General features: G+C 33.7%; 1 protein-coding gene across 3 annotated transcripts in view; it reads right to left on the bottom strand.

The window, feature by feature from the left end:
• The window catches only part of LOC130440564 (sorting nexin-13-like), a 28,274-nt gene extending 16,876 nt beyond the window's left edge, over window positions 1-11,398 (bottom strand). For 2 of the 3 annotated variants that reach the window (XM_056773815.1, XM_056773816.1), the window contains exons 1-7: window positions 11,203-11,398; window positions 11,032-11,146; window positions 9,347-9,670; window positions 5,769-6,004; window positions 3,232-3,381; window positions 1,069-1,241; window positions 888-1,004 (exon numbers count right to left, since the gene is read on the bottom strand). In XM_056773815.1, the coding sequence (XP_056629793.1) occupies window positions 888-1,004; window positions 1,069-1,241; window positions 3,232-3,381; window positions 5,769-6,004; window positions 9,347-9,670; window positions 11,032-11,144 (1,113 nt within the window). In that variant the 5' untranslated portion in view covers window positions 11,145-11,146; window positions 11,203-11,398. Of the gene's footprint in view, window positions 1-887; window positions 1,005-1,068; window positions 1,251-3,231; window positions 3,382-5,768; window positions 6,005-9,346; window positions 9,671-11,031; window positions 11,147-11,202 lie in introns of all 3 variants that reach the window. The other variant, XM_056773814.1, reaches the window with a different exon arrangement.
• Window positions 11,399-12,591: the final 1,193 nt, after the last annotated feature.

The following is a 12,591-nucleotide window of genomic DNA, read 5'->3' as shown; positions in this document are numbered from 1 at the left end:
GGTGAGTCTCAAATTCCTCTAAGGCTGCCTGCTCAGTTGTAATTTTTCGAAATTCTTAGTACGATTTCCTTTTCTTCTTGGCATTCATTATGTAGTCTACATGAAATTTTCTACTTCCACGAATTCTCTTAACGTTCCATCATGTTTATGTACTTTGAAATTGTTTTTTGTCTTGCTTCCATATTTATTCTTCATTTCCATAAACTTTTTATTTTTTCATTATTAAAGTGTAGGCCTATACCTTCTGCTGTTTTTTAACCATTAGTTATTTAATGGTTTGTTCAAACTTTCTTCTTCTTCTTTAACGTCACCTCATCAGCATAAGCCAAGCATTGATGACTTTTGTTAAATATCATGCCCTTTCTGTTGATACTGGTTCTTGCCTTCCAAAGCTAGATTAAATAGTACCGCGCTGATAGAGGACCACTATAGGGGGTCTTTTTGTGTTTTGAAAGATTCACATTTCTTTTTATCAATTTTTTTAATTTTTAATACAGTAAATGTGTCCTCTTATGTCATCTTAACTGGTTCAATTAATTTGTTTTAATTGAAATTGATCAGAAATAACATACAAAAGACAAACTCAAAAATCGTGTTGATCAGTGTAATTAAAAATTTATTTCTAACCTTCTGAAAATAATGAAAAAAACCGTTACTTTTATATTCAAAGTGTAATTGCACCTGTATGGTTTGAATAACATTAAATTTGAAATTACAAGTTACAATCACTTCGCTATTACCCATAAAAGCCGTACAAAAAATATAGTGTAAAGCTCGAATGGAATGCTAATTTTCCAGTGGTATGACTAAAATTCCCCACAAAATAAAGCAACAGTAGCCACTTATTTGAACTTTTATTGCTTTTCATGACCTAAAGTTTCACTTACCAGAGTTTGTATTTCAAGTGATATTAAATCTTTGGTACTTTTCAATTCATCACAGTTATCAGTCATTCTAAGAGTAGTTATAAATATGTCGGTGGGCAACTGATTCTCTCTCAAACACTGAAACAGAACAAATCGAACGAAAATAATATGATAGCAAGTTATCACTTAATTTTGTACGTACCAGCCATATTATCGCCTGATTTATATAATCTGGATCCGAAATTAAATTTATTAGTGGTAAAATAACGCAATTTACAAATATTTCTCTTAGAATATATCGAAGCGGTTTACATTGAAAATCTTCGTCCGGAAGTAGGATGTATAAAAGAATTTCAGTTAATTCACACAAAAAATCTAAAACAACTTTTTTCAATATAAACGAATCCATAAATGAAATTTCAAAATTGATAAACACTCGAACGAATTTAATCTTTGGAAATAATGTAGCGTACCACAATGAGTGATTTTTTTGCCGGTATCTTTTTGGTAACAATGTTTTTGACAGATGACACATGAATCGTGTCTTGTGTCATTGTTAAATTTGTTCAGTTTGGTCTATAATTTAATCATGCATCGATTTACGAACGAACAACGTTTGCAAATTATTCAATTTTACAATGAAAATTCATGAAACCACTAACACGCAAACGTACAGTGGAATGTCGATTCGCCGCCGTTCGCAGCAATTGGGCCTCTGTTACTCCACTATGTGGAAAATTTTGCGAAAGGATTTGGGTGTTAAACCTCTTAAGATACGAATGGTGCAAGAATTTAAGCCACACGATTTCCCACAACGTCTAACATTTGGTGAATAGGAGCTGGCAAAGTTGGATGGATATCAATTTTTTTATCGAAAAATTGTGGTCAACGACAAAGCTCATTTCTGGTTGAATAGATACGTCAACAAGCAAAATTGCTGTATCTGGAGTGAAGACAGAAGCATTGCAAGTGCTACCAATGCATCCCGAAAAAGTCACTGTTTGGTGTGGATTAAGGTCCGGTCCGATTATGGCCGTTACTGTGAATGGAGAGCACTACCGTGTGATGATTGATAAATTTTTTTGACCAAAATGGAAGAATTGGTCATGCCTGACATGAGGTTTCAACAAGACGGTGCCACATGCCACACGGCACGCGAAACAATGGCCAAATTGAGAGCTGCCCTCGGTGACCAGTTCATCTCACATTTTGCGCCTGATTGAACGCATTTGGACTATTTCAATGTCAAAGCTAATATCCACAGGGATAAACCAGTAACAATTGACGCACTGGAAGCCAATATTGAAGCATTTATTCGTGAAATTCGTGAAACATTAAATTATACTGATTTTTTCCATTGTTCTATATCTGATACAACAGAAGGGTTCGGTTTAATTTTTCTTGGCAATCCCAAACGACTGAACATACTGTTTACACGAACACTCACAATTACACTGTCTGACGCTCGTTTCGATAACCAATTTGTCGTCTTCGGAGTCTGAAGGTAAACCAACGTCAAAGTGAACTAAAACAACAAGCTCAATATTCATATATAGAGAAGATATTTTCAAATCAAATAATAATTATAGAAAAATATATTGTAAGTTGGGGTAAAAACCACTAAGAAAATTGATTCGAGTTATTTATGGCAAAAATGTTTGGATTTGTGATTGTTACCGAAAAAATGCACGTTCATGACGAAGTTAATTACGTGGAGTTCCAAGGGGTATCTCATCGTGATCGTCTGGAGTTAGGAGCTGTGCTAGAGGCGAGTGAGTGCAACAAGTTTGAAATGGAAATTGATTTTGTTCGTTGTTTATTGTACAATCCTCTCTTCTTCTTTTTTTATCTTTTGACAGGAGCAAAACTAAATAACTAAAAATGTGTGTGTACATTCATTTTAGGAGAAATTATTTAAGGGTAATTCGTGAGGAACTAGTTATTCTTCTTTCTTTCCCCATGAACTTGGCCTTTGTCTAAATAATTACATGGTTATAGAATATACTGAACAACTTAATAGGATGGGATATTGACAGAGTGTTTAGATAAACTTCAATAGCTGCTTAAATCCAGTTTACCAGTTTCTGTAGACGATAACTTATAGAAACGCGTGTCAGGCAATTTAATTATGAGTGTTGGTGTAAACAGTGTGTTCAGTATAAATATCACCAACTGTTCCATAAATTCCCACTTAGTCACAAACTAGTTTAAATTTTACTATATTGGTACTTAGATGATGATAGATCTTCTCCAGATTGAACTAGACACTTTTTTTCAATTGCATAAAGTTCTGCTTGTAAAATGATTAATGTATTGCCTAAATTTCTGTTTTCATTGAAAGGTGAATACACTTTTAAATACTTACCCTTTTCAATATCTACGTTTCTACAAAGGGCATCTCGTGAAATAACATTATTTTCCATTTGACATTCTAGCTTAAAAAAATAGTCCTCCAAAGTCATATCCTTTTTATCATCCCCCACATAAAATACAGAGTTGCCCACTCTTTCAGCATCTAAATCAAAAATATTTCAAAACACACGATAAATATTGAGAATTGCAACAATGTACCATTAAAATAATACTTTATTTGAATGGACTAGAAAAAATTGAGTTAAAACTTAAATTATTATTATTAATATAGCCATAATGAAAATTATATTCCCCCATACAAATCTTGTAACGTCTTCCTACCCCTTTTCTTCATTTTTGAGCGCTAATATGTCATAGTACTGTAGAATTTTTCATGATCTAAATTAGCCTTCAGTTAATATATGAGTTGCAATCGAATAAAGTCTATCCTCATATTTATACCTGGCTTTAATAGGGTTGGATTATGTATGACGGTTCATTTCAAAGGAATTTAAATTTCTATATATAATAGTGCGATCCTGTCCTCCCAATAAATAACAATATATTTACCACTTTTGGGTCTTCTTCCTCCTCTTCTCATGCCATCTTTTCATTTACGTTTTTAAATGCGTTTCTGTCCCTCGCAACATGAAACAATTCTCCAACGCTGAGATTTGCCTATTCTCTTATGTTAAGGAGTCAGGATTTCTTCTTCTTTCTCTCCCTCTACTCTGCCCTGCATTATGTTCTATAGCAGTAGGTATTTGTGGTTGCCTAAGATGTGTCCTATGTAAGATATTTTTCTTGTCTTAATAATTGTCAACAGCTTTCTTTTGCCACCAATGCATCTTAATACTTCGTCGTTGGTGAGTCCAAAGTAACTTCTGGATGCGTCTTTAGAGCCACATCTCACCGTCTATAGAGCTACATGTCAAATGCCTCAAGTTTTTTGATCATTTGAGTTTCCGCTCCGTACAACAGTACTGAGTCTTATCGAATTTTATATAGGTAGTAAAGGCATTTCCTTAGATTGTGAAAAATACTAAATAGGCTCTATTTTCATCGACTATCCAACACATTACACAGCATCATCACTCAAGTATATACTTTATTGTTCACTTTTACTTCATTTTATATAATTGAGGATGCCTCAAAAAATTTCGGTAATATCAAGTTACACCACTTCTCTGTTTTCGTTAAGATTTTAATATATTATAGAGAAAAGTTTTCTGATTATCCCTTCAAAAATTTAGTTCAAACTGATGGGCTAAACGCAGAAGCTCGATATTTCTCCAAGTTGCAATCTTCCAATAGACATTATTCTAATCGAAAATGAGGAAATCAGACGGATCCAGAAGAGTTTCCTTTGTCCCAAATGCCCCCTCAAGCTGATAATTTGGATTGAGCTAATCCGTACACTGACCCATATGGTAAGAAGAAGTTGGTGCCGTTTAGAAATGTGCGTAGAGAGGTTAGAGGAAGATTTATCAGAAAGTATGCAATGTCCTTGGAAAAAGTGCGGCGGAGTCATGAAATATCCCAAGAGAAGATGTCACACCGGTACCCGCGCAGCTTTTTACCTGCTCCACATCACCGTCAACGTGCCTTTAGTGAATATCCACTTTGCAAATGTCCTCCGAGTAAATCCAAAAGAAGGAAGCGTGCGACAGAGAAAAAAAGTGAAAGATCAATGGGTGAGCGTTCACCGCTTGTGGGGACAAGAACAACGTCGTTCCCATGAACGATGCACGTAATTATCCCAGTGGAAGAGCAAACTGCCGTAGCAGTCCAGACGAAGAAAGAAAACACTTGCAATGAAGATAAAGCCAGATAACAGCTGCTGTCTCAAAAACGGAATGTGATTGGTTAAAGAACATGACAAAGGCCATCCACCTCCGTGTCCTAATTGGAGAAACCCTACAGACAAGAGCACGATTTACACGAATCCTATTAAAAAAGAAAGACTTTCACAAATTAAACAAAAATATTTAATGAAATTAATTAACAAATTTAGTTTTTCCTGTATATTTCAATTAATCAATATTTCTATCAAACTTCATTTTGAATCCCACGAATTTCTAGTTTTTAGAAGAATTGATACAATTCAAAAACCTCCGCAAATTTTAATTAATTATTTCCCAGACGATGAATTCATAAGTAGTCGAATGTTCGGAATATATTAGAAATGGTACAGTTTGGTGTTTAATTGTCAATAATAAGTAAACGCTCATACTCGAGTTGCTGAGCAATCGGTTCAAAAAATATAGTCGATAGGGTGGCGATGCGGGGAAAAATATTGGACATCGGTCTTAAAAAATGGGAGGTAGTGATTGGGCCATTATTTGCCCAACATATTTTGTTTATTGGGTACTCAACGAACTTTTATAACACAACATTTCAGTTTTAAGTATTATTAGATGATAAATAATTGTCTACCTTTGGATTAGTTCATTATTTGAAACTATTTTTATGTTTATTCTAGTCTAAGAAATAAGATTAATTTAAAGTTGATTCAAATATGATATTTTTGTTATTCAAGAGGTAATATACCTTTTTTTAGTTCTGACGTTCGCCCATTATACCAATTTATATCCGTTTCGCTTTTATTTCTTTTGTGAACATTTTTTTTGGGGGAACTTTTATCCTTCTGCAGCGAAATATTCTGTCCTCTAGCTACTTCTTGTAGTTTTATTTTCGTTCTAGCCTGTTTAAATAATCTTAAGTGCGAAGCTGCGTCATCAACAAATTTTTGTGTTAAATATGGTATCCAATCAACTTCTTTAACTCTTAAAAACCAAAGAAATATGTGAGTCTACTTAAATTTGATTTTAATATTTTGTTATCAATTCCAAGAGGAAAAATTCGCAAATCGGGTTCAAACAACTGAATATCAAATGAAACCTAAAATTTCGAAAATAAGTCATTTAAAATATACAGTAGAATTTAAACCTCTATAAATTCATAAAATGATGTGTTTAATTCGGCTCGAGTCCAAAAACTCTTTTACTTAAAATAAAGAGTGATTTTTTTTCTGGAACAACGCTTACAAATTATTGAATTTTACAATGAAACTTCATGCTCTGTTAAGAGAGTGCATCGAGCACATCTTCCAATTTATGGGCAGTTGGGTCGGAATACTGAGGGAACTATTCGGAAGCTTGTGACTAAATTACACTATTAGACATTAAAACATTAACACGTAAACGTTCAGTGAGGACTGAAGAAAATTTGCGGCTGTATCCGCCAATGTTACTGATGACCGTGAAATGTGGCAGCAATTAGATCTGTTACTCCACTACGTAGAAAATTTTGCGAGAGGAGTTGGGTGTCAAACCTCTTAAGATACGACTGATGCAAAAATTGAAGCCACACGATCTCTCACAACGTCACAACATTTGGTGAATAGGCGCTGGCAAAGTTGGATGGACATCAACTTTTTTATCGGAAAAGTGTTTAACGTCGAAGTTCATTTCTGGTTGAATCGCTACGTCAAAAAGCAAAATTGCCGCGTCTGGAGTGGAGACCAGTCAGAACCATTGCAAGAGCTACTGATACATCCCGAAAAAGTCACTGTTTGGTGTGGATTAGGGGCCGGTGGCATCATCTTCAAAAGCGACGATGGCCGGAACGTTACTGTGAATGGCGAGAACTACCGTGTGATGATTGACGATTTTTGGAAGCGATATCTTGCCAACAGAACAATGGAAAAGTCACTGTGTGGTGTGGATTAAGGTCCGGTGGCATCATCTTCAAAAGCAACGATGGCCGGAACGTTACTGTAAATGGCGATGTAAATGGCGAGCGCTACCGTGTGATGATTGACCAATTTTTTTGACCAAAATGGTCATGCTTCACATGTGGTTTCAACAAGACGGTGCCACACACATCGTGTGATTTAACACCTTTGGACTATTTATTATAGAGCTATGTTAAGATTACGGTCTACATGATAAGCCAGCAACAATTGACGCACTGGAAGTCAATATTGAAGCATTTATTCGTGAAATACCGGCCGATAAGTTGGAGAGAGTGTGCCAAAATTGGACCTTGCGCATGGGCTATCTAAAACGGAACCGCGGCCAACTTTGGATGGAATCATCTTCAAACATTAAATTATACTGATCGTTCTATCGATTCCAATCAATATTTCAACGATTTATTAAAATTTTTTTCAAAAAATCACTGATTACGAACCCTCTACTACTTAAACTAATAATTTGAGCTTCGCACCTCAGTAACGATGACAAACTTTGATAACTTACAACCTCGATAACATAATAACCTATAAATTCATAAAATGTTATCACTTCTCCTCGGAGTCCAGAATCTCTTTTACTTAACATACGAACTAGGCTAAGCACCCAAACAAATAAAGTAGGTTCATAATGCAAAGTTCTAGACAACGGATTTTTTTTATACATTTAGGGGTGTTACCTGTTTATAAATCCAGGTGGGCGTCATGGAGGGAGCGGCGCCCGCGGTAGCCGCCATCTTGGAAAAAACGTTTTATCGAATATCTCGCAAACCGCGCATCGTACGACAAAAATAATGGAGATCGTTTTCATATATAATAATGTTTGTCATCTTTTTTTATTTAAAATAGCGCTCCAAACTTTTTACAATATGGTTTTAAATAAAAACGATAACAGAAATTTTTATCTATGAAAATTATCTTCATTATTTTTGTCGTACGATGCGCGGTTTGCAAGGTATTCGATAAAACGTGTTTTTCAAGATGGCGGCTGAAGTGAAGCCCCCCCCCATGACGCCCACTTGGATGTACATTCAAGTAACATATTCCAAAAAAAAATCTTTTCTCTAGAAATTTTCAAAAAAAATACCCCGCCCTTAGCCTAAATCTTCTATAACCCAAACGAATTCGTACCTCAGCACCTTAGTAACGACGGTTAGGTTAGGTTTGTAACTTCAATAATCTATTAATGAATTATTTTGAATGAATGTGCAAACAAAAAAAGTTCCCTGTAGACCATTGTTATTTTCTATTGCTTACACATATTTACCATATGGCTTCAAATATAAACAATAGACTAAAGTCTTGTATTATCAATACCTGTAGAAAAAGAAAGATTCCTTGGATAGAATTTGATAGGGTATGGAAAATTTTAATTGAAGTTGGAGTGGATCCTGATATAGGAATTGCTCATCTGCATGGCTGGGATTGTGGTGGTTGTAGGGGGTTGAGTTTTCTAACTTTCCTCGAGGAGGAAGGAAGGAAGGGGCGGATAAGGGAGTTTCTTCTTGGCTTTTGAGCCGAGGGGTCGTATATTGTTGATGCGGGGGATGAGAAGAATAATACGAATCATATAGAGGATGTGGAAGTCATATAGGCGACTTAAAATAGGGGTTATGTCTGTATTAGTGTTGCTAGGGCTGAATCCACCCTTGTATTGGCAGTACCTGAGAATGGACCATTTTCAGGTCAGGAGTTTTTCAAGAAAATAGTCGGGTAAAGTGCTGAAGACGTTTGCTCTATAACATTACATGTACAGAATTCTTATAGTATATAACAAGTGAGAATTACAACTCCCACCCTTAGATATAGGCGTTTTCAGTAAATAAAAATTTTTCAACTCAAACCATTAAGTAAGTAAAAACCTTTATAACTCAAATTATTTAACACTTCTCTTGGTCTTTATCTTATCGAAGTTCTACTGTTTTAAACACAATAATGGTAAAGATTAAATTGTAAATAATAAATTACTCGACCAGATTTGGACATAGCACCCTCGAAAAAACTATTCTATTCATCAAAAACGTAGGAAATCGCTATAAAACTAAAAAAAGAAAAATTATTAATGTAGAAGGAAGAACGGGTGATAATTTGTCCCATACAAGTACTTTCAAGAAAATAAAATAATGTGCAACTGAATATGATTATCATTATATAAGGAGGAATCTACATATATTGAATTATTAAAAAAACGAACAGAAAAAAAAATAGAAAGAATGAATAAATAATTGGAGAGAATCCGAATGATTTATCATAGTGAAAATGGAATCCCAACATTTTCCAAAGACGCTTTCAAAGTATAAATCTTGAACTATGAATAACACAACTCAAACAGACACCCTATATATTATTAAATAAATGAATCGGTAATATTTACCTATTAGATATATTTATAGCAAAAGTTTGTGCTGTACGTCGAACTGTGATGTCTGGAAATTCAGTATCTTTGGTTATAATACTATACCAATTTGAAACATAGTCTCTAATAACGTAACCAAGAATTTCTTGTAAAGAACTATCAATCAATTCACTTCCAGTTACTCTACTATCACGTTTTTGTACTTTTCTTGGACTCTCTAATTGTTTCACAATGTGTTCTATACCGCCTTCTCTAATGTTGTTCAAAGTCAAAGGGTTTCCAGCACATTTTACATAAAATTTTTCTATGTTACCTTGTTGCACATACAGCAATGACACCAAGCTGCAATTTAAACAAAATTTAGTTTAATAGTCCTGGCTACCATGGTTTTCATCTCCGATTTCCATGAACTCGCATCAGTTTTAATGAAATGTGGAGAATACTTTAAAAAGCAAAATCTACCCTATGCCAATATGTGCTTTTTCTCTATGGGGGTGGAAATTTTCGTGTTGAAAATAATTGCAGAAATTGATACAGGAACAAGAAAACTTGAATTTTTCTTGAATATATTTTTGACAAAAGTTGTTATAAGTGTCCTTAATTTGGATCAGACGAAGAAGTGCTCTATGAGTGTATCTTTTAGAGTTTTTATCCTTTATCCTTATCATCTTATTTTACAGAGATCGACTTTGCTTCTAATCATATAATCTGCTGTTTGTGTTTGAAGAAATAGGTTACAAACAACTAACGAAAAAAATGACACCATTATGGAGGAACCAAATAAAAGAAGAAATAAGAAAGAAAAAGGCACTTGGAAGCAATATCTTGCTAGCAGAACAATGGAAAACTATGAAAAATACAGAAAACAAAGAAAAAAAGTGAAATATGGGGTAGCTGAATCAAAGAAAGAGAATAGGACATCTACTGTTCATATTTATAGAAATAAGAGGTTTTTTCCTAAAATATTGTAAGTAAAACTGCATAACGCTAATATTCAACAATCAGCTTGAGAAAATGAAATTCAACTCCAAATAAAAAGAAATTTTAGAAGAAAATGGCAATAGACTAGATAAAAATATTCTCAGAAATGCTACAAAAAGAAATATACCACAAATTAAAGAAAAATCGGTTAGTATTTACCTAAGAGAATTTACAGATGATAGCAGTACTGGCTACTCACTGTGGAAAGCCACTAAAATACTAAAAAGACTCTTACTGAGAAGAATACCACCTGTCTGATTGAAAGATGTTAAATGGGCTAAAAAAAATGAAAAAACAACAATATTTGCAAATCATATAGAAAAAATCTTTCAACAACATGAAGATCAAGATGAAAAATGTAAGAACATTCATATATTGAGTTTACCTCTCCCAAAGAAGAAATTACGGGAATAAATTAAAATATCAGTCCGAAAATAAATCCTAGATTTGACCTAAATACTGGAGCAATTTTAAAACAAATACTAAAAAAAAGAGACAGTTAAACAAACTACCCTATAGCAATTGCAGAAGCTATAATGATATTGAAGTCAGAAAAACACAATTATAAATAAAGAGGTTGAAGAATTTCACCACTAAAATTTTTAATTACATTTCCAAATAGTAGTAATAAGTTTGAAGTCGTAAGTCAACAAAGATGAAGATTTCGCTGATTACTCAGATAATTATGACGCAGTATTAATTATATTCATTTTCACACTCACCCCACTATAAATAATATTAAACTCAATGTAATAATTAACAGCCATGATATACCAAAGCTTGTAAAACATAAAATTAGTATAAGACCAAACCATCCAGCTGTACTTGTTTCCATATCTGAAAAATTAATAGTGAAAATTGACCTTCTACTTGCGATAAGCAAGTACACCTACCTTTTCAACAGCTTACATTTGGTGTATAGCGAATTACATAGACGAGTAATAACATTATCGAAAATTAATGTTTGCACTAATCAAAGATTGTGCAGTATTTATGTTTGATTTGATGTGTTGAAATCATATTTTTGAGGTTATCAACTTGTCAAATATTTTAAAACAGAAATATCAGATCATTGCATTGATTTACTACATCATAGATGGCAGCAGTAAAAAAATAAGTATAAAATCTTAAGTAGATCCTTATCAGTAATTGAGGACTCCGCAGCAAGAATGACGCAGCTCCATAAGTCGATTTTGAGAAAATAAAAAAAAACTTTTATACGCCATAGTTTATTAGATACCACTTTTACGTTTTAAACTGCCAAAAGCACGTACCTTAACAATTACAAATACCGAAAATCTTCTAAAAATATAATATTTTAAAGCAAATAAAAAGTTGTTTTTTAATGGATCTACGTCATTCTTGCACCAAAACTTCAAAAAGTGTGCGTGTCTGCAATAATGAAAGAGCTAAAATTACATTTAAACACAAAATTTGTATATATTTATTACATAAACTTTATTCAATGTTACTCATTAAACAAAAACTCAAAAACAATAATAATAAGTCATAGAATCTAATACTATTCAATAGTTTCTTCGTCGTTGGTCATTTCGACGTCACTACCTGTGTTCCCCTGAGCAAAAGTTAATTTTTCATAGTAAGATAGGTCGTTTTTTGGCACGTATTGATTTGCCAGCACCATCACGTTGTCATATTTTACTTTTTTCAATGGCAATTTTTCTTTATACAGTTGATTTGGTGCTGTATTGGTATCTAACGTAGAACGTTGAATATTGAATGTACTATAGATAGGTAAATTACAAGACTCGCTGCACTGGATTCCACTGTTTGCTTCATATAAAATCAGTTTGTATTTGCTTATCGCAAATTTCTGTCTATGCTGGTTGATGACTGTTTTCATAAAATGTGGCTTTAAATAATTTACAAAGTCAAAAATCACGTTTTGTTCTACTGGGACCACTTCAAAGTTTCTGCTGCATTTGCCATAATGTGTCATATATTCTTGAGGAGTAAATATTCGTTCGATTTTTCGTAATGCTTTTTCTACAACCCCAAATGACCTGTCACATGGCAAGAAGGAGTGGCCAGGTTCAGGATATCGATGAAGAATCGACTGAAACTGTTTAGTTTGGGCCAATGTGAATAGATATTGTACTAGGCTTCCGTTCATGTTTTGAGCAGCTCAGTTGTCTGAAAAGATGTACAATGTTTTCACATCCTTGGACATTATATTTTTTAAATAATGATCTAGGAAGCTAATGGTTTCATTGGGTGTCTTTTTGCCAGTGGTTTCATCATACATGTAAAAATGCGAAATT

The sequence above is a fragment of the Diorhabda sublineata genome, chromosome 2, assembly GCF_026230105.1.
Source record: "Diorhabda sublineata isolate icDioSubl1.1 chromosome 2, icDioSubl1.1, whole genome shotgun sequence".
Taxonomy (NCBI): domain Eukaryota; kingdom Metazoa; phylum Arthropoda; class Insecta; order Coleoptera; family Chrysomelidae; genus Diorhabda; species Diorhabda sublineata.
This window is presented reverse-complemented; position numbering and strand designations above follow the sequence as displayed.